The sequence below is a fragment of the Mustela erminea genome, chromosome 12 (assembly GCF_009829155.1).
Source record: "Mustela erminea isolate mMusErm1 chromosome 12, mMusErm1.Pri, whole genome shotgun sequence".
NCBI classification, from domain to species: Eukaryota; Metazoa; Chordata; class Mammalia; order Carnivora; family Mustelidae; genus Mustela; species Mustela erminea.
In genome coordinates, this window is record NC_045625.1 from 11089290 (window position 1) to 11116035 (window position 26746).

At 43.7% G+C, this 26746-nt stretch overlaps 1 protein-coding gene across 7 annotated transcripts in view; it reads left to right on the forward strand.

Moving 5' to 3' along the window:
• Positions 1-26746, forward strand: part of DENND1A (DENN domain containing 1A) — a 492434-nt gene that overhangs the window by 311744 nt on the left and 153944 nt on the right. For all 7 annotated transcript variants that reach the window (XM_032307638.1, XM_032307635.1, XM_032307639.1 and 4 more), the window contains 2 exons: positions 3523-3624; positions 26576-26701. In XM_032307638.1, coding sequence (XP_032163529.1) covers positions 3523-3624; positions 26576-26701 — 228 coding nt within the window. The remainder of the gene's footprint in view (positions 1-3522; positions 3625-26575; positions 26702-26746) is intronic.

The following is a 26746-nucleotide window of genomic DNA, read 5'->3' on the forward strand; positions in this document are numbered from 1 at the left end:
CCAGCACTTCCCACCGCCACCCCCGTAGTTTGGAGGTTTTTGTGGGGTTGGGTTTTTGTTGGGGCAGGGGGGCAGTGGGGAGGGGGAGTGGCGGTTGGCTTTCTTCACTGCTCCTGTTTCCTTGAGCCTTTCAGGGATAAGGCACCATCCGGCCAAGCTGGCCTCCGATTCCCTCCTTGGGAACACTGAGCTTCAGGAAGGCCCTTGAGTCTACGCCAGCCCCTTTGGAAGAGGCCTTGCTGCCAGGAGGGCGGCATTGTCCTGTAAGAGGAAACTGTGCCGACCCAGCTCCTGCCTGGAGCCTGGTGCTTGGGCATCTTGGTTACTAAGGGGACCCTGGCCTGCTAAGTCAGAGAAAAGGGCCAGGTTTTTTCCTCTTCTTCAGCCTGCTGCCATTGTTGAAAAAGTAAACACTCCACACAGCTTAACCGGCAAGCCCTCCAGCCAGGAGTGGGAAGAAATCAAAAGCCTGTTCCAGCCCAGGCCATGGAGAGCCCACAAGGGCTGGTCTGTGCTTGCTAGGGCCTTGCTGGGAACACAGAAACAACGCCCGATTCTGGTCCAGAATCAACATCCCTCTGGCTGAGCCTTCCAGCCTCAGAGGCTTCTCTCCAGTGGCCAAGCCCCCTGCCCCCTTTCTGTTTGGAGCTGTTTAGAAGGTCAGATGAGGCAGAAGAGGCAACTCTGGGGTGCACTGGCCATCCAGGCCTAGAGTCCCCTGCTGAGTTACAGAGTTCCTTGTACCCCCTTCTCTGGTTCCGTTTCTGGTGTCTCTGCTTTCAAAGTGACAGCCCATGAGCTACTGAGAAGGGGCCGGCAGGTTTTCTTTCCAGTTGTCTTACCAGTTTCATAGACAAAAAGTAGCCAAATAGTAGCCGCATAAACTGAGGCAAGCCAATTCTTATGGTGGGAATGGTGAGACTTTGTTTTCAGCTGGGTTGGCGAATCTGAAAGAATCTGTGTGAGCGACACCGAGGGAGAAAAGTGAAAAAGATAGTTATAGAGGCTGTTTGTGTGACTTCCTACCAGCACATTGTGAGGTGTTTAACCTCCTGTACTGAAAAATGAGACAGCAAAGGAGCTCTGGACCGTTCACCATGAGCCTTAATATTCTCATCTGAAAAGTGGGGATTGTGCTTCATGAAACACTAGTGACTTGTGTTATTCTCCAGGCTGTTGGCTGATAGCTCTTTACCCTGTAGACCAAGCAGTGGATTAATGTGAGTGTCGGGGTTTGGAGAGCAGAATAAACTTGCAAGGAGGCAGTCTTATCCCTTCTCTGCGGTTCTCAGCCCAGAGTGAGCCCTCGGGAAGTGCTGGTGCGTGGATTGAGAGGTTTGTGGGCTAGCCCCTGGTAGCTTGGAAAACTCAGTAGCAAAAGCAGTTTGAGGCTTCTAGGTGTATTCAGTGGGAGGGACCCAGAATGACACCCCCTAAGACCATTTTCAGCCGTGGGAGGCTTCTGTCTAGCTCAGTGCCCCACTCCTGCTTGGCGGAATGTCAGAAGGTTTACAAAAGTACCAGGTTCTGGTACTATAGTTCTGCTGTTGGAGAGAACAAGCATTGACCAGCGTTACTGAGCGCTGACCGAGTGCCATTTCCTTGGGTTCTGATCGTCAGGAAGCGGTGAGCCGAACAGATGAGCCGCTGAAGGAGCCCACACCCCAGTAGAGGAAGGCAGGCAGGCAAAGGGGTGCTGGGCGCATGACAAGGGCTCTGCAGAGGTCTCGCCGAGGGTGTCTAATGACAAGCAGCAACAGTGTGGTGCCACAGAAGCATGGCTGGGGAGGCGGCCCTCGCTGTCACCTCGGCCCCTTACCTCACCTCTCTAAGCCTGCTTTTTCTCCAGGGACATAAAGTGAAAGCAATAACATACGCTTTGCAGAATTCAGTATGAGTTAAATGAGATAAAGTATAAAATACCAGTGGGCTTCTAGTTTAATATTATATTATTATATATTCTATATTGTAATTGTCCATTTCTAGGGCATTAGCAGACTCTGGCTTAGCAGCCATTGGGATGGTCCAGCCCCAACACTAGGCAATGCAGTGCTCTGGGATGAATTAGGAAAAGGCATCTCCCTCCTCCCACTGCCACCACCCCTGACCCAGGTGTGCGGCTTAGCAGATTTCAGCCCCCGCTGGCTGGCTGGGCATCCTCGGGCAGCGCACATCTGCACAGTCATCTGCAGTGCCTCAGAGGGCAGCTAATACATTGGTCCCTTATATGGGTAAGGTGACCATATGTCCTACTGTATGTCTTTTGCCCTGGCATGATATGTTGTCTTTCACACCCACAAGCATTCCAGTTTTGGAATTGTAGGGTCTTTCTAATTAACTGAGGCCCACTGGGATAAAGACAACAGTTCTGAAGTTCTAGACTCTAAGGGAATGAGCTTTGATATTTGAGAGGAGAAGGGGGTTAAATGAGATTGGGAGTGGTGGGTGAACAGGAGAAAAGTGGAAGTGGATTCCAGCAGCGGGTGAATATCGTGATTAGAAACATCATCTCAGGGGCGCCTGGGTGGCTCAGTGGGTTAAGCCTTTGCCTTCTGCTCAGATCATGGTCTCAGGGTCCTAGGATTGAGCCCCACATCAGGCTCTCTGCTCAGCAGGGAGCCTGCTTCCCCCACTCTCTCTGCCTGCCTCTCTGCCTATTTGTGATCTCTCTCTCTGTCAAATAAATAAATAAAATCTTAAAAGGAAGAAAGAAAGAAACATCATCTCATACTTATATAGTCTGTGGAGAGGTGCTCCCAGACGGTGGACTTTTCCTTTCTCTATCTTTACCTATCCCTTCCTCCCCATACCAGTGTGCACACCCAGTAAGCACGTCTCCCTTACCCTCTCTGCTCCTGTGCCCATGGAATTAGGACTTCTGGCCAGAGCCTCTGAGCCTTGACTCACTAACTGGGTTTCTATGGAAAATGGAATCCAACTAAAAGTGTGACCTTCCTACTTAGTGGCTAAGGGAAATGTTAACATGTTAACACCAGGCCGTATACTGTATTCCATACCCAAGAATGACAAGGTCCAAAAGAGAGATGGGCAAGTAGCTTTTGGTAAATGAAAGGGGATGGGTTGAATGTGGGTGTCGTAAGGGCCGAGCTGTACATCAGAGTTCCTGGGGCCCAGAGCTTTAGACCACAGCTTCTACTGCTTAAACAAAGAAAAGAAAAGAAAATACAAGAAAAAAAAAATAATGTTGGAGAGTAAAGATCTCTCTTCCTAGCTGTGTGACCTGAGCATGTTAACTTAGTCAGCTTCATCTGTGTGAAACCCTTTCCACTCCTGGGACTTGGGGATGACTGTAAAGCTTATAGAGTTTTTGTGACAGTTAAAAGGCCTCAGAAAATGTGAACCACCTAGCATTGGGCCTGCCACAAAATGAGCCTTTGTCAAAGCCTTTGTCACTGTTCTTCCTTATGCCCTTTCCCCAGAGAGGGCCAGTGGAAGTATCTGTGTCCTCATGGTGCTTCAATGATTTTTTTCTCTTGGATTTTTTTTTTTTTTTTTTTGCAGAAAGTCAGAAACATGGCCCTAGATGATGTCGTGATCCTCAACGTGGACACCAACACCCTGGAAACTCCCTTTGATGACCTTCAGAGCCTCCCAAATGATGTGGTGGGTAATGAACTCTTGAGGTCTGACTCCTGTGAGTTGGAGGGGGAGGGGGACGTGGATGTGACTTTAGAGAAGGGGAAGGAGGGGAGACCGCTGTGGTTGTTTCTGTCTCTGCTGTCTCTGCCACCTTTGTCTCAGTGGAGAAAGCTGGAGGGCAGTTCATTTTGTTCGTCTTGCTTTGCTGTCATAACTTGCATCTCGAGGGCTGATCCCCGGGTCTAGTCAGTTCCTCTTTCTGTGGGGGTCTGAGGGTCTTGCTGTCCCTCTCTAGCACATTGCCATGTCCCTTGGGTACCCCGACTGTGAAGGGGGGGCGGGCGGAGGGCTTTCCTTGTGAGCAGTATGGGGCACTTCCAAGTCTACATTTCTCTCCTGGACCACCATCAAGCAGGCATTTTCCCATGTAGCAGGGTATCTGCTGACCGTGCTCTGAATGTGGTTCCACGTCCCATAATCCTTTGTTACCTTTGGTCTGGCCGGACAGTGAGCTCACTTTAGCAAAAGCAGCCGGCTGCCACATTTACCGCGCTAACACCTGACCACACACCAGTCTTGGCGCTGCTACTTGGGCTGCCTCATGGGCAGCTGTTTGAAGTAGCCCCAGTCCCCTCCTTGTCCGGATGAAGAGGAGGATTGGGACACCCTGGGAAATATGGTTTGATGTTTCTGGTTTGACCTCTGCGGCTCTGTCTGCTGGGAGATCTGTAAAGTTGTTCTGGCTTCCAGACTGGAAGGAGTCGATGTTCCGTGTGTGCTGACGTGGACTTGGGTTTGTGTTGCTGGGTTTGTGTCATGGCAGGTGGAGCTCCATGACTGCCAGGCGTGCTGATGGCACTTGGGGGTTGGCTGTCTGGAAGAGAGGGCTGTTTGTTGGTGAGTGGGTTGCAACATGGTTTCAAACTCCTCCACTCTGAACTCAGTATAAGATTGGGGAAAGTCATTTATGCTATGTAAATTCTTCCATTTGCAGCCTAGTTAAACAGTGGCTGCCATTAACTGACTTCCTCTGAGCTGAGCACTGTGCTGAGAGCTCATTGTTGGCCTCTCATTTCCTCTTCCCACTGCTCTGAGGAAGGTATTTTCCTTATTCCCACTTTACTCGCAGAGCTAGAAAGAGGAGGAGCCAGGAGGCAACCCCAACTCTGCCTCTCCTGAGAGCCACCGGGCCCCCACTGCCTCTCCAGGGCCTGCGGCCTCCAGGGATCACATTCAGTTAGCATCAGAGCCCAATGGAGGAGGTGTTCTCTGTCCTTTTCACAGGGGAAGAGAGCCTCAGAGAGTACATGCCTGGCCACAGGTCACACTGCTGGCTGGGCCAGAACTGAGATTCAACACCACCAAAGCCCACGCCGCCCCTCCTCTTACACTGCTCCCTTCTGCAGCAGAGAGATGGCAGAAGCAGGATAAGTGGAGGCAACAGACGCTGTGAGGTCTGCTATTCATGTCAGGACAGAGTATGGGCTTGGGATCTTTGGGCCTCCTGACCATAGTTTGAGTTCTGTTGGTCTAAAGAATATGTCATTTCCACCCTGGCTCCGTTTCGGTAGGAGAGCTTTTCCTTTAAGCCATGGGTGCCAGAGGTATGGCCTTGCAGCTCCCGAGTGACTACGGTAAGTGAGCCTAGGAATGGCCAGGAGACCTGGGGACAGCCCGGAATGAGTGACTGGTGGTTAAGAAACCATGCAGGAGGATGTCTGGTCCCATCTGCAGTGCTTTGACCCAGTGCTGGGCATTAAGCAGCAACAATAAAGCAGAGCTAGTCCTTTCTTTCAAAGAGGAAAGTAAGGGGAAAACAGATACCTAAATTACGTCTACATCACGATATAGCATAATAGGGGCTGCAGGGGAAAGAGGAACGAGGCCCAGAAGGTCCCAGGTGATGACAGAATTGGGGAGACAGGTAATAGATAGAGCCTTCCTGAAGGTGGCACATTCCAAGATGCTTTGTTTGCTATTTTGTTTGTTTGTTTAGAGAGAGAGCATGCATCCAAACACGCGTGTGCGAGAGTGTACGCCAGTGGGTGGGGAGGTGGGTGGGGAGGAGCGGAGGAGAGGGAGAAAGAGAGTCTTAAGCAGCCTGCATGGCCAGCGCAGAGCCTGATGTGGGGCTCAGTCTCACCACCCTGAGATCCTGACCTGAGCCGAAATCAAGAGTTGGGCACTTAACCAGCCATGCCACCCAGGTGTCCCCGACTCAAGATGATCAGTGAAGTGGTCTCAGGGAACCCAAGGAATGTGAGCAAGTTATTTTTTGTCTCTGAGCTCAGTCTCCCACCTTAGAAGAAGGAGTACGAGCCCTGTAAGTTAGGATTGCTGTAGCAAAGAAATGAGATGGTTATGCTCTTCAGGTGCTTGGGACAGAGCTCACACATTATCAGTGTTCAGAAAAAGGTACCTGCTTTTGTTTTTCACAAAACTATTGTTAGTAGTTACAGCCAGCGTTAGAGGACAGTGAGTTCCTTAACAGTCCTCAGCCTACATGGAAAGAGCCTCTTTGTTTGCAGGTTGGTTTGTGGCAGCGTTGAGAATGTTCTACAACGGTGTTGGCTCTAGACCCATTAAAGACTCCAGAGATACAGTAATGGAGAGGGAATGTGGTCTCTGAGGTACGTGTGTTCCAGTGGGATGCACAGACACGATTCTCTCAGGCTGTGGGAACTACCAAGTCCTTGAGAGGAAATCATGTCCTGAGCATCTCTGTGTCCCTTGCATTCAGCACAGGACCAGGTACCTTCAGGGTACCAGCATATCCGTAATTGACCTCATAATTTCCCCTTTCGTTAGAGCAGCCTGTTCATGGCATCTGGCAGATTCGGCTTCTTAAACTGTTTGTCCAGTCCTCTTCTCCGTCTCTCCCCACACCACCGTATCCAGGCTCTTCTCTCCTGCACTATTTTCAGCAGCCTCCAAACGTGGTCTTCAGACTCCGGCCTTTTCTTCTCTTGGACCAGAGCAACCTTTCCAAAACTAAATCTAACTATGTTTCCCTCTTAAAACCTCTCCATCAATGAACATAATTAAAAAGCTAAAAAAAAAAACAGAAAAACAAAAAAAAAAACTTGAAAAGACAAAATATCCTCCCCGAACTTCCCAGTGCCTATCGCTTAGAGGCAAATTCCTTTCGTTGGCTTTGAAATCAGACAGATGTGTGTTTAATTCCTGGCTTCTTCACTTACTAGCCGTGTGATCTCGGTCAGAATTCCTTAAGCTCTCTGAGCCTTCGTTTCCTCATAGGCTGTTGTGGGAATCGAAGGTAATGTATATAATATATGCAAAACATATATCCTACGAGTATGATAGATGGTAGTTAGTGGTCATGATTTATGGACACAAATGACGATGAGCCTGGCATTCAAAGTCTTCCTTCAGGTTCGGACCCTCCTGGTGTTTTTCCATAGCGTTAGCTCTCTTTCCCCTCCCAGCTCCAAACCCTATGTTGTAGGTATTTGGAACTGTTACTAGTTCTCCAAACCACACATGTTATTTTATAACTTCAAACTTTGCATACAGAGTTTCTTTTTTCCCAAATGTCCTATCCCACCTGTCAATCTCGTACTCATTCTTTAAGACTTACTCTAAATGGGAGGCTATAAAAACCTTCCCCAGGGCGTATGGCTGGCTCAGTCAGTGGAGCATGTGACTCTTAATCTCAGGGTCGTGAGTTCAAGCCCCATGTTGGGTGTGGAGCCGGCTTTAGAAATAAATACAAATATAAATATAAATATATATGTATATATATATTAAAAACCTTCCCTGACCTCTCTAAGTAATTGGACTACATCTTTCTCTATGTCTTCAGAGCTCCTTGTATTGATTGTGTAATTATACTTGTCACCCAGCAATATAATTTATTACACATTTCTGGCTTTTCCTTTTAAATGTCAGTTCTGTGAAGGCAGGAATTAAGTTTTATTCATCTTTGCTTCGCAGAGATGCAGCAGCCACTGACTAGATAGATGGAAGGGTGGAAGGGACATATGGATTGGGTTATTTTGGTAGATGAAATCTTGCAAAACATGGCACCCGTGCTGGAAATTTTATTAAAAGAGGCCTTTGTTCTGCTTCTAGCCATGATGGAATAATTGGAACTGGCTTTATCCTCCTACCACTAACAACTAGAACTCTGGACAAATATAAAAACAACAGTTTTCACATGTTAGACAACAGGCACTGCAGGACTTTGATTCCGGAGAGAAAGGAGGCGGGGGAGGGGAGGCCTACCATCTCCCCTGGCTTTTTGCCTTGGGCATTTCTGGACCGTGGTGCAATGACAGGGGCTCCCCAGCAAAGCACAGCAGTCTTGGTAGGTTGAAGGGTCAGAGATCTGAGCGAGAGGTGGCTTACGTTTGTGGGTCAGGGTACCAGACCGGAAGCCACTCATCAAAAGGAGCTCCAGAAATCAGAATCAGGGCCTCTTGGCTAATGTGCTGAAGACTGGCCAGCCCATGTGTAGGATGGAGCTCATGCAGACGAGGCGACATTCGGATTCTGACCAGGCAAAGGAAGGAGATCTTGCTGATGGCTGAGGGCAAATGGTAGAGACCACAGGAGGCCATGCCTTGGTAGTACTCTAAGTTAGCTCTAGAGTAAAGATTAGGAGGACCCATAGCACAATATCAAGAGGACTAAAACACTTAACATCATTTAAAAAGAAAAAATGAAAGATTATAGCTTTTTTTTTTTAATTTTTGGTGAAAATTGTAAACTCAGAGTTCTAAGACGCTCAACAAACCACAAGCATAGTAGATCTAAACAAAACCACACAGAATCCCAAATTGATCGTTACTTATAACCAGTGATAAATAGAAAGGCTTAAAATTAGCTGGAGAAAAAAGGCACATTATATAAAAAAAGAAGTAACAACAGAAGACTTCTTACAAGAAAGGTACCTAAGCCAGGAGATAATGGAATGACATTTTAAAAGTAATGAAGGAGAGTTGGGGGAAATCAGAGCAGGAGACGAACCATGAGAGACTGTGGACTCTGAGAAACAAACTGAGGGTTTGGGGCAAGTGTGGGGGGTGGGGGAGTGGGTGAGCCTGATAGTGGGTATTAAGGAGGGCACGTATTGCATGGAGCACTGGGTGTGATGCAGAAACAATGAATCTTGGAACACTGAAAAAATAAAATAAAAATAAAAGTAATGACGATTTTTGTCAACCTACAAGTCTATAGGATGAAAATATCCTTCAAGAATGAAGGCAAAATTAAGACCTAGTCAGACAAAAAAAGTGAGAGAAAATCATTGTCAGCAGACACCACAAGAATTATTAAAGGAAGTTCTTCAGATAGAAGAAAAATGAAACTGTAGAGAAATTTGAACAATGAAGAGGGAAGAGTGCCAGAAATAGTTAATATGTAGGCAAATATAACAGACTTCTTTTCTCATTTTTAGTTTCTATAAAAGGCAATTGACTATTTAAAGTAAAAATAATACCGATGTATTATTGTGTGTTGTAACATGGGTAGAAATATATTGTATGGCAACGGTAGCACAGAGGACAGGGTGAAGATGGAGAAAGGAAGTACAGTTTTAAGATTCTTAAAGTTTATGTAAACTGATATAACATTATTTGAAGGTAGACTATTAAGTTAAAGATGTATATTGTAACTCTTAGAGGACCCACTAAGGGGGAAAAAAACGTGTAGCTAGCTAATAAGCCAATATTAAGAATCCAAAACATTTGTGGGGAGGAGGAAGGATAAAGGAACCAAAAACAGATGCAACATATAGAAAAGTTAGCAAGATTTACCCGACTATATTGAGTATCACATTAAACATATGTTGTCTAAATGCTCTAATTACAGGAGAGTAATAAATTACATAAATAATCAGGATCCAATTGTATGCTATCCACAAGAATTTCATTTTAAAGAGTCAGATAGATGAAAAGTAAGAGGATGCAAAAGAGCGCAAACGCCAACAAAAAGGGAGTGGATGGGGGACGAGAAGCAAATCTTCCTCAAAGAGGAATTCCGAATAATATCTGTAGATACTCCCCTCTCTAGGAGAAGGCGCTTAATCCTCCTCACCCCTCCCCCAGCAACACACTCACACCTACACTTGAGCATGGCTGGACTTGGTGACTAGCTTCCAAGAAATGGAGTAGAGGAAGGGAAAATCTGTAACTCGAGTGGACAAAGGTCCAACACTACTTTAAGCAATTAATACCACCGGTGATGTTGTGTGGATATCACATAACCTTGATACAATGGACATACATGACCTCTCTGGTATTCTTCCCCAAACCCCAGCCAGAGAGTGACAAAGACCTCAGTTAAACCCAAATTGAGGGACATTCTGTAACATATTACCTGCTGAGTGTTTTATAAAACTGTCAAGGTCCTGGGGTGCCTGGGTGGCTCAGTGGGTTAAGCCTCTGCCTTCGGCTCAGGTCATGATCCCAGGGTCCTGGGATCAAGATCCGCATTGGGCTCTCTGCTCAGCAGGGAGCCTGCTTCCTCCTCTCATTGCCTGCCTTTCTGCCTACTTGTGATCTCTGTCAAATAAATAAATAAAATCTTTAAAAAAAAAAAAAAACTGTCAAGGTCCTTAAAAAAAACCTTAGGAAAGACTGAGGCACTGTCACATTCCAGAGGAGACTAAAGAGAAATGGCAAACAGAACACGAGGTGGAATTCTGGATTGAAAACTAGGATAGGAAAAGGACATCAATGGAAAAATCGCTTAAATCACAATAATGTTTGGAGTTGAGTTGAGAAGGTGCTATTGGCTTCTAAGTTTTGACAAATGTGCCGCGGAAATATAAGACTTATTAAGTGAAACCAGAACTGAGTGTGGAGTAGAAACTCTCTGTAGTAGCTTTGCAACTTTTCTGGAAGTCTGAAAATACTCCAAAATAAATAGGATTTTTTTTTTAAAGGAAAGGGAAAAGCAAATACGGGAATAATTATAAAGAACTTGATGCCTACAATTTTGATTAATTAGGTAAAATAAACATTCTTGGAAATATACAAATTACAGGCTGTTACACAATAAGCAAATAGAAAAATAGCACTATTTCTATTAAGTAGATTTGATTTTGTAATTAAAACTCCCACAGAGAAAATTCCAGTTCCAGATATTTTCATTAATTCTGTCATGCTCTTAAGAACAGATACATCTTGGGGTGCCTGGGTGGTTTAGTCGTTACCATTTGCCTTTGGCTCAGGTCATGATCCCAAGGTCTTGGTATCGAGCCCCGCATCAGGCTTCCTGCCCTGCTGGAGGCCTGCTTCTCCCTCTCCCACTTCCTCTGCTTGTTCTCTCTCGCCATGTCTCTCTCTGTCAAATAAATAAATAAATAAAATCTTTAAAGAAAGAAAGAGAACAGGTATCAACTTACGCTAACTTTTTGAGAAAATAAAAGGGGAAAAAAAAGAGACAATAAAGGGGAAAGGAACACTTCCCACATTACTTATAGGATTTGCATTACCCTGACATGAAAACCAAATGAAAAATTTACAAAAAAAGAAACCCCTAGCCAATATACCTCATAAATACAGATGTAAAAATCTTTAATAAAATATTAACAAATTGAATCCAATATATGAAAAGGCTAATACATGGTGAAGAAATGAATACATATTGGCTAAATATTTGAAAAGCCATCAGTCTAGTATACCATTATCAACAGACTAAAAAAGAAAAATGGTATCAAAACATACAAACAAATTATTTTAGGAAAAACACAACACCTATCATGATTAAGAGAGCTTCACAAACTGGGTATCCCCATTGTGATCGAGAGCATCTAGAAAAAAACCTACAGGTAACATCTTACTTAATGGCAAAAGAATAGAATGCTTTTCCTCTTAGAATGAGAACCACAAAAAGGATGTCTGCTCTTCCCATTTCTGTCCGGCATTGTACTGGTGGTTCTAACCAGTTTGCTAAGACAAGGGAAAGAAAAACCCTAAATATTAGAAAGGAGGAAGTAAAATTGTCTTCATTCAGACATGATCATGTGTATGGAAAATCCTAAGGAGGCTCATAAATGAATTTAGCAGCATGCAGAATAAGGTCAGCATATAAGAAAAATATATTTCTATATGCTAGTAATCAGTTGGAAAATGAAAAATTCAAAGTGCCACTTAAAATAGCTAAACATAAAATATTTAGGAATAAATTTAACAAAATGTATGTAAAATTTGTATACTAAAAGCTATAAAATATTTCTGAGAAAAAATTTAAAAGACCTAAACAAATGGAGAAATATTCCATGTTTTGGATTGGAAGATTCAACATTTTAAAGATGTTAATTTTCCCTGAATTGATCTATAGATTCAATGTATTCCCAACCCAAATTCCAGATGGCTTTAGAAAAAAAAAAAAAAAAAGAACTTGACAAGCTAATTCTGAAATGTATATGAATATGCGAAAGATCTGGAATAGCCAAAACAATGTTGAAAAAGAACAAAGTTGTAGGACTTACTTTACCTACTTTCAAGACTTACTATGAAATTATAATAAATGTAGATAGTATAGATACATAGTTCAATAAACAGAACAAATATTTGTTTAAACGGCCAGTTGATCTGTAACAAATATGCCGAAGTAATTCAGTAGAGAAGTAATAAGGTTTTTTGGTGTTTTTTTTGTTTTGTTTTTCAACAAATGCTACTGGAACAACTGAATTTCCATATAGAAACAAAGTGAATCTCGACTTTTACCTCATGTAAATATAAGCCCAGAATGGAGTATAGACCAAAACCTAAAAGAAAAAAAAACTATAAGCACAAGAAAATAGAGAAGAAAATCTTCATAAACTTGGGGAAGGCAAAGATTTCTTAGATAAGACGCAAAGGCACACATCATAAAAGAAAAAATGATCAGTTAAACCTCATAAAAATAAAAGCTTACCTTCTTCAAAAGACAATTTTTAAAATGAAGTAGCATGCCATGGACTGAAATATTCTCCATATGTATATATGAAAAAGGGTTTTTTTTTTTTTCCAGAATATACAAAGAACCCTTAAACTCAGTAAGGAAATAGTCCAATTAAAAAGTAGGAAAAGATTGAAGAGACACTTAACAGTCAAAGGTATTCTAATGGCCAGTGAACACATGAAAACATGGTCCTTGAAGGAGCTATAACACAGTGAGTGTACCACCATCCACCCCACTGGTATGAGCACGGTAAAATGACTGCGTTTCTTATAAGTGTGTATCTTACATATGTTTACTCTTTGACAAAAGTACTTCACTCCTAGGTATTCACCCAAGAACACTGAAACTTACATGTACACGAATACATATATGTAAATGTTTCTAGTGACTTTTGTTCATAGTTGCCAAAAACTGGAAATAACCCAAGTGTCCTTCAACTGGTGAACGTATAAACAAAGAAATACTACTCAGCACTAGAAAGAAACCGCTGATCTGCCCAAAAACATGGGTGATTCTGAAATATCTTACACTGAGCAAAAGAAGCCAGGCTAAAGAGAATATACTATATGATCTTATTTATGTAAAATTATAGAAGAGAGAGGGGCGCCTGGGTGGCTCAGTGGGTTAAAGCCTCTGCCTTCAGCTCAGGTCATGATCCCAGCATCCTGGGATCAAGCCTTCCTTTCTCTCTGTCTGCCTCTGCCTACTTGTGATCTCTGTCTGTCAAATAAATAAATAAAATCTTTAAAAAATAAAATAAAATAAAATTATAGAAGAGAGAAAGCTGGTCTTTGGTGGATGAAAGCTGATCAGTGGTTGCCTTGGGCTGGGTTGGAGAAGACAGGGACTGACTGACAAGGGCACCAAGGAACATTTTGGGGTGAAGGAAGCATTCTGTATCTTTGATTGTGTTGGTGGTTACCCAGGTGCCATGCATTTGTCAGGACTCCTCAGATGGTTCTGTAGGCAGTCTATCACATATCAGTTATGACTCAAATTAATTTTTAAAAAGAAGAGGACTTGGAAATGAATTTTAAAAGGGGGCTCCAGGATTGAGTAGCTTTCAGAATAGCACTGTTGATTTTCATGTAATTTACAAAAAATGGGTAAAGGGGTAACTTTGGACATAGGATGGTATTCTACTAGGCTTTCAACTAGGTACCTAGACAGTTGGGTTTCAACTTCTATAATCTTAATCTCCATTACCTTTGTCTGTCTTAAAAAAAAAAAAAAAATACCAGATGGACAAGGTTAATACCGTTGTATCTTGTTGGGTTCCATGAGACTTGCAGATGTAATATTTTTTACTGACCATTTTGTTCCCCAGCTGTGGATTTTGGAGAAGGGATGTTGCAAGAATAGTCCATCTCTTACTGATCTCCATGCCTGTTTATAGACTTCATGTTTATCTCAAGGCCGCGTGGCTACAGAGAACACAGCCATTTAACTGCTTCATCAGTTTCTCTCCTAAATTTTAAATAACATCTCTTATTCCTTCAAGAATATTAAGTGTAGGGGGACCTGGGTGGCTCAGTTGATTAAGCGTCCTACTTTTGATTTCAGCTCAGGTCATGGTCTCAGGGTCATGAGATCAAACTCTGCATCAGGCTTCGTGCAGGGCAGGGAGCCTGCTTGAGATTCTCTCCTTTCCTCTCTCTCTGCTCTTACTTGCCCCTAAAATATAATAATAATAATTATTATTATTATTAATTAATTAATTCTTGAAAAAAAAAGGTATTAAGCATAAGCTGCTTAGTCAATACATAGATTGTAGTGCTTTTAAAAAACTTGATCAAAGGGAGTTCAGACTCTTTCAGGCTTCCAGTGATGTGGACATACCGCATTTTATTACTGGGGAACAAGATTGCTCATGGCTCAATTAGGGTCCTTTTTAATATTCATTGGCCTGGAATTTGTAGGCTTTTGTGTGTGTACATATATGGGGAAGCCTGTACTGTCTGCTTACTCTTTGTTTTTTTTTTTTAACTTAATGCTTTCTATAGCCTGAGTGGTGCTCTTTCATAACACACTTTCTTATATGAGGATATATGTAATGGGACATTAAAATGTATTCTTTTTTGACCCAGAAATTTGACTTCTAAGATTTTTTTTTTTCCTGTCAAGTATTTCTACATGGAGAAAGCCACGTAACCAAACAGCATTGTTTATGTTATGTTAACCAAAGTTAGAAGCAACTTTATAATCTGAAATTAAGGGGAGTAGTTAAGGTGATCTAACCTATTGCTATTCAGTGCTGTGTACCCTGCAGTCATTAAAAATGATGGTTATGAAGATTATGGGCAACACAAGAAATGCTAAAGATTCAATTTAGAGAAGAAAGCAGAACATTAAGTGACATATCCACTATGAGAATCATGAAGAAAAACAATTAGATACCCAGAAATGAAAGATTTTTAAAACACCTTCCAAATTGCCAACAGTAGTGTATTAAGACAGTAACATTATGGATTAGCACTTTTTCTCCTATTTTCCAGATTTTCTATAATATGACTATTACCAGTTTTATAATGGAAAAATCATCTTTCCTCCTTTCATCTGAAACACTGGAATGTTTTGGCTTTGGGCCTCATGGCTTGTATGTCTTCAGGTGTCTGCCTGTCACCAGTCATTCATCCTTCATCCTTTTAAGTAATTGTCTCTAGGTCTCTGTTCTGTGTTGGCCAGTCTCCATGACAGTGTCCACTCCATACCTTGTAAGTTTCATGCAGAGAGAGAGAGAGAGAGAGAGAAGGAGCATCGTGATCCATTGGGCCCTGCCCTGAGTGTGTGTATATGATTTGTCAACAATCAAGTATTTTATGGGAGTTTATGGGACTTCATTAAAGATGCTGGAGCAGGAGCACTGTGGGACATCAGAAGAGACCTCAGCAATAAACCGCAACTCCAAGCTTTGGAATGCAGTAAATGTTTAAGAGACTTCCTTCCTTTCATTACTGAATTTTACTTTACTTTTATACCAGTAAAGAGTTGTGTTTTATTGGTTGAAATTTCTTGATTCCGTTTCCCCAGGTCTGTTTAAAAGCTACATTTTATCTTTGAGGATGTTTGGCTCGTGGTAGAGGAAATGCTGCCAGCGAATTCAATTTACTGGCAGAGCTCACAGATATTGTACACGGATTTCTTTTTTTTCTTCTTTTTCACAACTGCTACATAAACACAGCTGGGTTTAATATTTGTCGTAACAAAGATTTAACTTGAATCATTTTACTCCGGGTAATTAATGCTTGGAATCTCGGCTACTTTTTCGTCCGTCCGCTTGTAATCCCCTGCATTGCTTCACTCCGGCTATCTAGATAATGAAGTGCGCTCCTCTAGGTCTTTGCCCTGCCTTAAAACTGCTTAATATTTGGCCGTTCCCACTAGAGAGCAGATGCTTTTCTTTGCAAGAATTGAATTTCTGTCAGCTCTTTTATGCATCATGTGTTTGGAACTGTAAGTGGATCAAGTTGTTCATCACAGCAGGGACACTGTGAAACACATCTATTATACACACTTCCCACCCCCCCCTTCCTGTTTTTTTCTCCCCCGAGGAGGTGGAGATGCCCAGATCCCGTTGGGAGATATCTCACTCCGTGTGGATGTATCCATGTGATCCACCAAGGATCCGGCCTGGCTGCATCCCTAAGCATGGAAATTCTATATCCATTCAGCCCAGCATTGTTGCTGAGACAGATCCTGCTTTTATCTCTGTAAACACCACGCACTTCATTAACTCCCAAATATACACCAAGTTTGGGTCACTAAATAAACCCACCAGGCTTAGCATAATGAGTGACATTTCAGTAATTGATGCCCTAGAAAATGTTAATTGTGAGTCCATTATTCTTTTCTATGCTGCAACAATGGCTGTGTAGTTTTGGCTTTGGAGTTGAGTTGTGTGGAAGAATGGTGGCCATCTATTAGGCTCCTACTGTGTGCCAGGCACTGTGCTAGAGGCCTTGAAAATCTTGACATTTAATCTACATAACAATTCTGAAACAAATGTCTGGTGGGGGGAATACTTTACCCCTTTTTTATAGAGAAGAGAAGAGGTTAAGTAACTTGCCTAGAGGCCTCCAGCAAGCAGATAGCCAGCCTCGGAGGCAGAATTTGAACCCAAGCTCAATCAACACACTTCGGTGTGTTGTACCTTCATGCTCAGGGTTTGCTAGACAATACATTCATCCATCAGTCAGTCAATACACTGATCCATTCCACATGTCTATCAGGACCACGTGGCATCTCTGGCCGGTTGGCTTTTACCAACGCCTCCGTGTCCACCGAACTCTGAGCGGCTCAGGTGATGTTTGCAGTTGGTCCTTCAGTTTTGCTTTTTCTATCAGAGCTCAGTGTGCATCTAATCCGACTTCCCCAAGCAACTGCCCGTGTTCTTACAGTTTGCATTTTGCAATTTTGGTCCCTAGATTGAGCTTTGAGCTGATGGCTAAAAATTCCAAATCTGAGTAGTTTAATTTGTCAACGTTGCTTTGAAAAGCCCGAGTCTTGATGATGTTCCTGCTGTGATGCGCTCATCTTTCAGGTCTCAGATAGTGCTGCTGAGGGCAAAAGTGATTTTGGTGCATTTTTAATGGATATCATTCAATTTGCAGGAGTCATTCTGGGACATTCACGTTCTGCCTGAAATACCGCTGGTCTATAGAATTAATTATGGTTAAGCAGATAGGTGGCTTTTGCCCATGAAGAACATCATTAATCTCTTGATAAACATTTTTAGTTAACGATTAACTTTAGTCTTTCTGCAAATACTTTTCATTAGAACCAGGCATTAGTGGCCTGGTTCATTAGAAATAGACCAATCCCTTTTATTTTCGATTTGCAGTCCATTTTGTTGTTGAAAGATGTTGGCATTTTAAAAAAAGAAAAATTGGCGGAGGATATACTATAAAAAAAAAAAAACTCAAAAAACAAAACAAAACATGTATAACGTCCCTCTCGCAAGTGCGTATCTGTTTTTTCAAAGGTAACTTACATTTGTATTTTGTGCCTTGTGTTTGCAAGAGAATGGTTCTTGGTTTATTCATGTTGACAACTGAAAAGCCTTAGACCTAATTAAAAGAATTTCCACGAGCACCTTTACTGAACCATTTCATTACGCGGCACTGCACAGATTGCATTGTGAAACATGGTGATAGTTTAAATCTGACCTTTAAACCTAAACTGCCAGAAGTATGGGGGAGAAAACCCTTCTTTAAGAAATACTCCCCAGATGCATATATATGGATATAGGCATACACGTATGCACATATTTGGTTAGAAATAATCCTTTTATTGAATGACCATCTAATAATATAAATACACATTTATTCTGAGCTCAGATCTTGCTTGTAGCCTCCTTGAGCTTGGGCAGAATTTTCAGCTGCATTAATTGTGTGTGGGGGGGTGTGGGTGTGGGTGTGGGTGTGTGGTGTGTTAAAGCTAAATTGTTTTATAGGGAAAACAAAGACAATTTCACTTCCTCTGGGCAAAAAAAAAAAAAAAAAAAAGCACTTGGAGGAAAAAGAGTATTACAGATAGGTAGAAAAACACAAAAGTTGTTGCTGCTGTGTTTCCGTTTAAAATGCAGAGGGACTTGGATTAAACACACAGGAGGGGCTGGAGTGCTTTAGTGTGTGCAAGACTCCTCCTGAGCTTTGTTTGGCAGATAGTGGAAATGGGCCTTTTTGTTTTAAAATTGTGCTTTTTTAGTCCCAAGAATGTCATCCTGCGGACTCGATAGTTTGTTCTCAAGATGCTCAACAAAGCCATTATAGCATATAGTGAAGTAGCCATTCACGTAATGAAAATTGATCCTTCTGTCTAACAAAAGCTGCTTAGATTGTAAGGCTCGCCTCTAACTTTCTGACTTAATGCTCGACCAGTGAGATGTCAGGAGAGGCAGAGGGAGCAGAAACCTGGGCCCCTGGGGTCATAGCCAGCTCCAGCTTGGAGCTCCACATAACTAGCACAGGCCCCACTCCCCCATGGAGAACGGGGATCTTTGAGGGGAAAATGGGATGCAGAAGAACCAATTAAAGCCAACTGAGGTCAAGGTACAACCATGTTCTCAAGGAAGAAGCAGAAAAGCAAGGAATGAAAGGAAGCAATAATGGAGATATATTAAGTTGGGGAATAAATAAACCACTATCAAGGACAGATCTAATTTGCTGATTTTAAGAAATCCTGGCACCAGTGAGAATCAATGAAATAGCATAGACTTTGGAGTAAGACAGACTTGGGCTTGACTTTGGCCTCTGCCCTTTGCTATGTGACATGGAGCCGAGGCTCACTTTCCTTGTCTATGTAGTGGGGATAATCCTGCCTGTCTAACCCGGTTCTGAAGTTTTAATACAACTGGGTTTGAAAACACCTGCCATGGCATTTGATATCTAGTAGGGGGGTTGATAAACACTAATTCTTCTTGCTTTTTCCTAATGAATTCCTGGTTTTCCCAGAAACTTGTTACTGTGAGAGACAGTGGGGTGGGATTACTTTTACATTTCAAGACTTTTTGCTTCAAATGGGAGCCAAGAACTAAGGCCTTGGTAGATACACTGCCATTTTTCACTACCAATGTGAAGTAGCAGAGGGCCAATGTAGGTGTGCCCCTGGAAATGGGAAAACAAGGCAGTAGTTCATTCTCACTTCTCCAGACCCAGACTCCCCCAGGAAATCTTATAACAAAGCCTTGATAGCTAGTTTCTTCTGGAAAGGAAGAATTACTTTGCTTTAGTCCTTACAGGCCGTTTTCCAAGGGGCAAAGAAAGTGTGACTCTCTGGCCTTCCCCCAGCTGCTGCTGGGTGTCCTACTGGTCAAAACAACAAGTCTTTTAACTTCATTTCTGACACTGAGCGCTTAATGCAAGTGGGGCCCCCTGCACAGTCTGGCTTGAGACAGACTCTTTAAAAGAACGCATTGCTGTGTATCTCTGAGGGGAAGGGCCCTGGGGAGTATAGGACAGGGAACCTTGGTCTGTTTTGAGGGATCAGACCTCGGGAGTGATTCTGTTTGAGCCGAGACCTGAAGAGTGAGTAGTCGTTGTCCCGCATGGTAGCCGCTATTCACATGCGGCTATTTAAATTTTAATTGATGAAAATGGAATAAAGTAAAACTTTTGAGTTCCTCAGTCACACAAGGCACATTGCCCGCGCTCACAGCTGCCACAGCAGACGACACGGGTGATAAATTACGGGCAGAAAAGCCAGGTGGACAGCACTGGGTTTGCGGGCGAGGGGGCGATGGTGCTGGGAGCACTCCAGAGGAGCAGGCCTCCCGCGGGGCCCGGGGTGTGAGAGAGGCTGGTGTGACTGGGGCCCAGATGGTGTGGCCGCTGCCGTGGAGGGGATACGGAGCCTCAGATCTGAAAGAAGCTGAGGCTGGTCACTCGGGGCCTCGCAGGCCAGGCTAAGACTTTAGTCTCTCTCGTCCAAGCAGTGGGGAATCTGCACAAAGGCCCTCACACTCAGAAGGGCACAAAACAGAAGCTGAAAACCTCCCTGCAAGGTTCATGCTTTTTGTGCGCGATCCATGGCATTTCAGATTTTTCGTGTGTATATAAACTTATATGGATAATATGACTTTTTAAATGATTTGTGCCGTATGAATTGCTCAGCACCTTGCATTTTTGCCCCCGTCTGGCAGGATTTTGTGCACCTCTTTTCCTGTCAGAGGTGGCTAGGTGAATCGTGGGCCACCTTTCTTGCCATCTTCTGCACCCCACCACACCTGCCACAAGTTGCAACCAAGTATTAATGAAAGAAACCTATATTTACTGAGCACAAAGAGCTTCTCTTCATTCTTGTGGGGAGGAAGATACATAAATACTGATTATACAAAAAGCTCAACACTAGGATGGTGACGCATGCCACTCGAAAGTCCCTTTTAAAGTGGTAAAGAGCTACCTTGTGGCTCTTCTGGGGGAGGCTGACTGCAAGCTCTCCTGCTGGGCCCTGGTCATCCGAGGCTGTTCCCAGCCCCTTCCCGGCACAGGGCCTGCAAAGATGAGGCATCAATGAAAGGAATGAGCTCCTGTGCCTTGAGAAAGAGCTGTTTGTTCTGACAGAGGGCATGGCAGAAAGAGGCTTTGGGGTTTTTGCTGTTGTTTTTGTTTGGTTGGGTTTTGTTTGTTTGGTTTTTTTTGTTTGTTTGTTTCATTAGAAGGATTTCGTTCAAGAATGGGGGTGGGTAAAGAACACCCCAGGCTTTTAGCATGGCATGGCATAGAGGTCTCCAAAACTCAGGAGAGTGCTGGACAGTGTTGGACATGGAGCTTGAGCCAAGCCCATCCGTGGAAGGCCTCGAATACTGTGCTAAGGAATTTGGACTTGATCATGTTTGCAGTATGGAGCCTGGTGAAAATTTTGGAGGACTGGAGTGATGGGATGCAGCCTCTTGTTTTAGAAAGTCAAGTTCATGCAAAAGACGGATGAAACTGGGATGAAAATAGAGCCCAGCAGTTAAAAGACGGTTGCAGTGGTCTAGGGACAAAAGGAAACATGAACACCGAAGAACCGAGGCACTCGTTGCCTTCACCAGCCATTTCCAGTCCCCTGGAATTTAAGCCTCAGAGCAGACGGGTGTAGCAGAGACCTCATTTTACAGCAAAGGAGACGGAAGCTCAGAAAGGTTAAGAAAGTAGGAGAGCTGGATGTCCGATCCCAGACTGAGGAGTGCATGGGGACAGAGAAGCGGATGAGGGAAGTCAGGAGACCCTCGGTGAGCAGGCAGAGCAGGAACCGGGGGTAGGGAATGCTGCTCGTCATTGCACGAGTTGCGTTTGCAGTTAAGACTGGGCAAGTTGTCCGCTTTCACCGAGAATTCTGTTTTCCTTGCAGTTCTGGTTGCATCTAAGTGGTGGCTTTCTGCAGAAGGGGAAAGGACGGATGGGTATTAATTTCTCTCCCCAGCCCCATTCTTCCCAATGGAGACCAGATTCTTCTAATGATCATTTACTAAAGAATGTGATCCCAGACTTTCCTCCAAGCGGAGGGGTTTGACCACTGGAAGTGCCTCTCCGGGTATCTAAACACTCACTCGCCCGCTCTTTCATTTAGCTGCAATTGCTAACTGATTATACCAGCCAAGCCCAGCTGGCCCTTCTGGGAACTCAGTCTAGCAGGAGAGGTAGTGACCTCTCACCAAAGACCCACCAAGGCAGTCCAAGGGGCCAGCAGGGTGTCATGGGCCCTGCCTTAGTAGTCAGGGAAGGCTTCTAGATGGTGAGACATCTGGATCCCCTCTTTCCCTTAACCCAAAGTAACCTTTAATTTGACTACTAAGGAAAAATACCTCACTTGAATTCTTTATTCTAAAAGGAACATGTGCTTTTTAATAAAAGATAATCAAAACAATCGAAAGTGCATAAAATAGAAAGTGAAAGCATCCATCTGTAGGTAAAGTTTGATGCATGGCATTTTAGATTTTTACTACCTATATCAACATAAATTTTTAAATGATTCATGCTGTCTAGCTCTGCAACTCGCATTTTTCCTCCCATTTGGCAGTATTTTGTGGACATCTCTTTATGTCAGTTCAAATCCTGTCAGACACTTTTCAGCAGCTATGCAGTATTTCATTGTAAGGATGTGGTATAATTTACTTAATTGACCCCCATTGATAGGCACTTGGATGGTCTTTTGAAGGGTGACTGACTCTTCCACAAATAGACCAGGAAGGTACAAGAGACAATGCTGTGTGAGTTGTTGGCCTGTGTATGGGCTGGAGAGATGTGAGTGCTTCTAAATCATAATTCACTGTCAGTCCAACATAGCTGGGCTGAGGGAAGTGAGGCCAGCTGAGCAGCGTGTCACCAACTGCTTGGAGAAATTGGGATGTTTTTCTGCAGGTGGTGATGGCCCAGGGTGGGGAGCATTGAAGGATTTTGATGGAGGGATTGAAATGACCAGATTCATATGTTTCTGAGATTACTAGGACAGCTGTGGGTGGGTGGCATTGAGGGGATACTGAGCACAGCCTGTCTAGGCAGCTGCACCACCCGTCTGGGCCAGAGAGGAGGGTTGGAGCGCTGTGGCCCAGTGCCAAGGTCAGGGGCACTGAAAGGGGAGGGTGGGTTTGGGATATTTGGGGTGGTGCTGATAAGATGCGGAGAACAGTGGTGGGTAGGGAAGGAGGATTACGGAATCTGACCTCGGAATCTGGCCTAGGAGACGAGCTGGTTGATGCTGCAGTGGCCAAGATGGGACAGAGAAGGCGATGGGGGTGGTGGGGGTGCATCTGAGAGAGGCTGATGCGTTCAGTGTAGCATCCTCTTCCCTTTGTTTTCTGTCTTCCTCCTGATACCTCATTAAAGGAGAAAGCGAGCCTCATCAGCATTTCTGTCGCCCCCAGATTATGCCTGATGAACCCCAATGTTAATGATTTGACCAGAACCCCCACATGGGCTCCTGGCAAGTTCGGTTTTAGATGTATGACTCTGGGTTATTTTCAGCCTCCGATTTTCATCCCTCACTTTTATTTAAAGGACAAAATGCTATCCCCAGTTATCAGATGCGCATATACTTGAAGTTTCAAAGTTTGAAGTGCTGACAAAAGCTTCTCCGTGTTGCAGGGTGAGGAGAGGTCTTCAGAAGTCTTGGCCTGAGTGGTCACAGGGGCGCCAGGAGCCCAGGACCACTTGGCCGGTTTCCGACCATCTGGGGCGGGCAGGAAGGCACACACTCTTATTTGCTCAGTTACAATCAGCAACGACTTCTTTGTGTAAAATGATAATGAGGCCATTAGGAGAGGCTCACCTGAAGTGCAGCGTTGTGAATCCAAGGTAATTAAACACCTCCGGAATGAAAGGGAAAGGCCAGGGAAGGTTAAGTGAGGAATAATCCGCGGCACAGGTGGCCCAAGGCCTTTGAGGAGCTAGAAGAGTGACAGTGGCTTGCACCATTTCAAAGGATGGAAACATCACCCTCGTCCCTGGGAGAGGCAGGATTTCTATTATTGGGAGAGTTGGAAGAGGGCAATATTTTGAACCTTTTAATGAAGATGCTTTGTTTTGTTTTGTTCCATGTTGCTATTTCAAGTTGAAAGTCCACGGCAGAGTCTGCCCGGCTGCTGAGTGGCCTGCATTGCTCTGCATGGGCTCATACCACTGTGGCCCTGGGGCTCATGTGTCCCAGAATAGGGACGTCCCAGTCAGTAGGATGTGGACACCCAGGTGTTGTCCCCAACTTCACATGTCCTTTTCAGCTTATCTTCATAAGTTCTGGCAATAGGATTTTCACCATGCAGACTCTGGCCTCAAAATCTCTTGGTGTCTCCACATAAAAGTTTCTACATGCATGTTCATAGCAGCATTATTCATAATAGCTCCAGTGTGGAAACACCCCAGACGCCCGTCAACCAGTTAAATATGTAGGGTAAATAAAACATGGCATAGCCACACAATGGAATATTATTCAGCTGTGAAAAAGAATGAAGTGGTGATAAGCACCACAGCATGGAGTCACCTTGTTTACAACGAGCTTATGCTGAGTGGAAGAAGCCGGTTACAAAAGATCTCTTATTGTATGATGCCGTTTGTATGAAATGTCCAAAATAGGTAAATCCATAGAGACAGAAAGTGGGCTAATGGTTACCTAGGACGGGGTGCAGAAGGAAGGGAGGAAAATTGGTGGGGGGTGAGAAGTAACTGACAATAAGATGGGTTTTTGGGGGGTGATAAAAATAGTTGGGGATTAGATAATAGTGATAGTTCTACAACCTTACCATTATACTCAAAACCACTAAACTATATACTTCAAATTAGTGAATTTTATGGTCCACACACAGTAGATCTTAATAAGCTATTTAAAAATCCCTGGGGTACCTGGATGACTCAGTTCAGCGTCTGTCTACCTTCGGCTCATGTCCTGATCCCAGGGTTCTGGGATCAAGCCCCATGTCGGGCTCCCTGCTCAGAGGGAAGTCTGCTTCTCCTTCTCCCTCTGCCCCTCCTCCCTGCTCATGCTCTCTCTCTCTCTGTCAAATAAGTAAGACTTTTAAAATAAAAATCCCTTATCAGAAGCTTGTTAGTAAGAAATAATGTCCATGGAGCATTTTTTTTTTAAGATTTATTTATTTGAGAGAGCATGTGCGAGTGGGAGGGGGGATTATAGAGAGACAGACTCTTCTTAAGCAGAGCGTGACATGAGGCTCGATCTCATGACGTATGAGATCACAACCTGAGCTGAAACCAAGAGTCACGCAACCAGCTGAGCCACCCAGGCACCCCCAAGGAGCATTTTTAAAGTCTGTGTAATCTGTCCCAGACCAGCGATCCTTAGTATTTTTAGGTTCATGGGTACCTTTAGGGATCTGAGGAAAAGTGTGGAGCCTATGCCCAGAAAAATGATCGTCATTCATTCATATTAAAAGTTTGTAGGTGGTTCATGGACCACCTGAATCTAATTTTTCTATTTTATACTTAAATAATATCAGGCCATCAGGTAATCTTATATCGAAGCCCATACAGATTCCTGAAATATTCTCTCGATATGTCACCTACATGCTTGAAAACAGTCATTAGGTTTACATTTTCCCTCAAGACGAAGGAAAAAAAACTCCTTACTGTACTCACAGCACTTCTGACCTCTGCCTTTTCCTCTAGTCTCGTTTCAGGCCATATTCTCCATCACTGTCTCCCCTGAAGCCATAGTCCTTTCTGTTCTCCGAGCTCCTTGTCACCACAGGCTTTTTCTCCTGTTCCCCGGACACTGTTCCTTCCCGTCTTTGCCAGGTTCTACCTAAGCTCATCCTCCAGATTTCTGTTCAAGCCTGATTTTCTCCATGAAGCCTTGCTGACTTCCTCAGTGAGCTCTAGCATAGACTCATCGCGTAGCAACGCCGCACGGGTTTGGTATTTTCCTCACCGGAATATAAGCTTCGCGTGGGCAGGGCCCAGGTCTGGTTTTTTCCACTGTTAGATCACCGTTGACTCAAGGCTCTCACATTGCCAAGTTCCAGGGATACTTTTCACATGGAACAAATACAACGTGAACGGTGTGCCCAGAAGTTGTGTAGTGCAGCAGCCTGAGGTGAATGGAAAGGTTGTTAGAAACAGACCAGGAAGCTTGGTATTGTCTCTCACATTGAGGGCAAGAGCCATCACGTCACACATGAGGATTTCCTACACTGAGGATTCACAGGAGAAATCTCTTTGAGTTCTCACTTTCAGGAAAATGCGTTTTCATTTGTGCAAGTGGTTTGTTTGTACTACATGGACCCAAAGAATCTCACAACTTGAGTTTCTCTTTTTGCTTTGACCACTAGGAGGCTCTTAAGTCAAATTTGCAGGCCAGTCTAGCCACCATGTAAGGCCTTATAGCTTACATTTATATACTAAATATTTCTGGCTGCTTTCCCAGTGCCATGGCTTTCTTAACTATTTTCCTGAATCTCTTTGAATACATATCTGTAAGGCTGCCATGATTCCTTTAGAGTATGAAGGATGTAAGAATATATATGTTATTCCTCTAGTTACTTTATATTTAATAAACATAAGTTATAATATATTTAATAAATATATATCACATGTGTTTATGTATTTAGCATGTATCCAGAGTATGAGGTGTGAGGTATATATGTTATAAATAAGCCATTCATTTCTAATATTTGTAAGTAATTTAAAGACAGAGTAGACTTCGAACTAAAATAATTTTTGTCATTTGGGCTCAGATTATAAGACTTTCAAATCATATTCCAGTTGGCCAGTTCTTGGGCTTGTTCCTAGGCATGTAATCTAACCTCTCTGCGACTGTTTCACCCTTGTAAGACAGGAGCGCTGGTCCCTTCCTTGCAAGACTGCGGAAAGAATTAAATTAGAAAATGCATGTGAACGAGCATATCTAGTACATTGAAACTACTCAGAAAATGGTTTTGTTTTTGCTCTGACTCGATACGCTCGATTCAGTTTCAGAAACCTGTCCCAATATTGAATGCGGTTTGTTCTCCAGCCCCTGAGCTGTTAATTCCATCCCCCTCCCAGGAAGTTTCTCGAGCTCTGTATGTATCGGGTTTTGCCAGCCGTCCACCCACCCTGCCCTCAACCTGCGTCTCCTTTCTCTCTGTCACCAGATCTCTTCCCTGAAGAACCGGCTAAAGAAGGTGTCCACAACTACTGGCGATGGCGTGGCCAGGGCCTTCCTCAAGGCCCAGGCGGCTTTCTTCGGCAGCTACCGAAATGCTCTGAAAATTGAGCCGGTGAGTAGCTTCTTGGCATTTATAAATCTACGTCAGGGCTGAGAA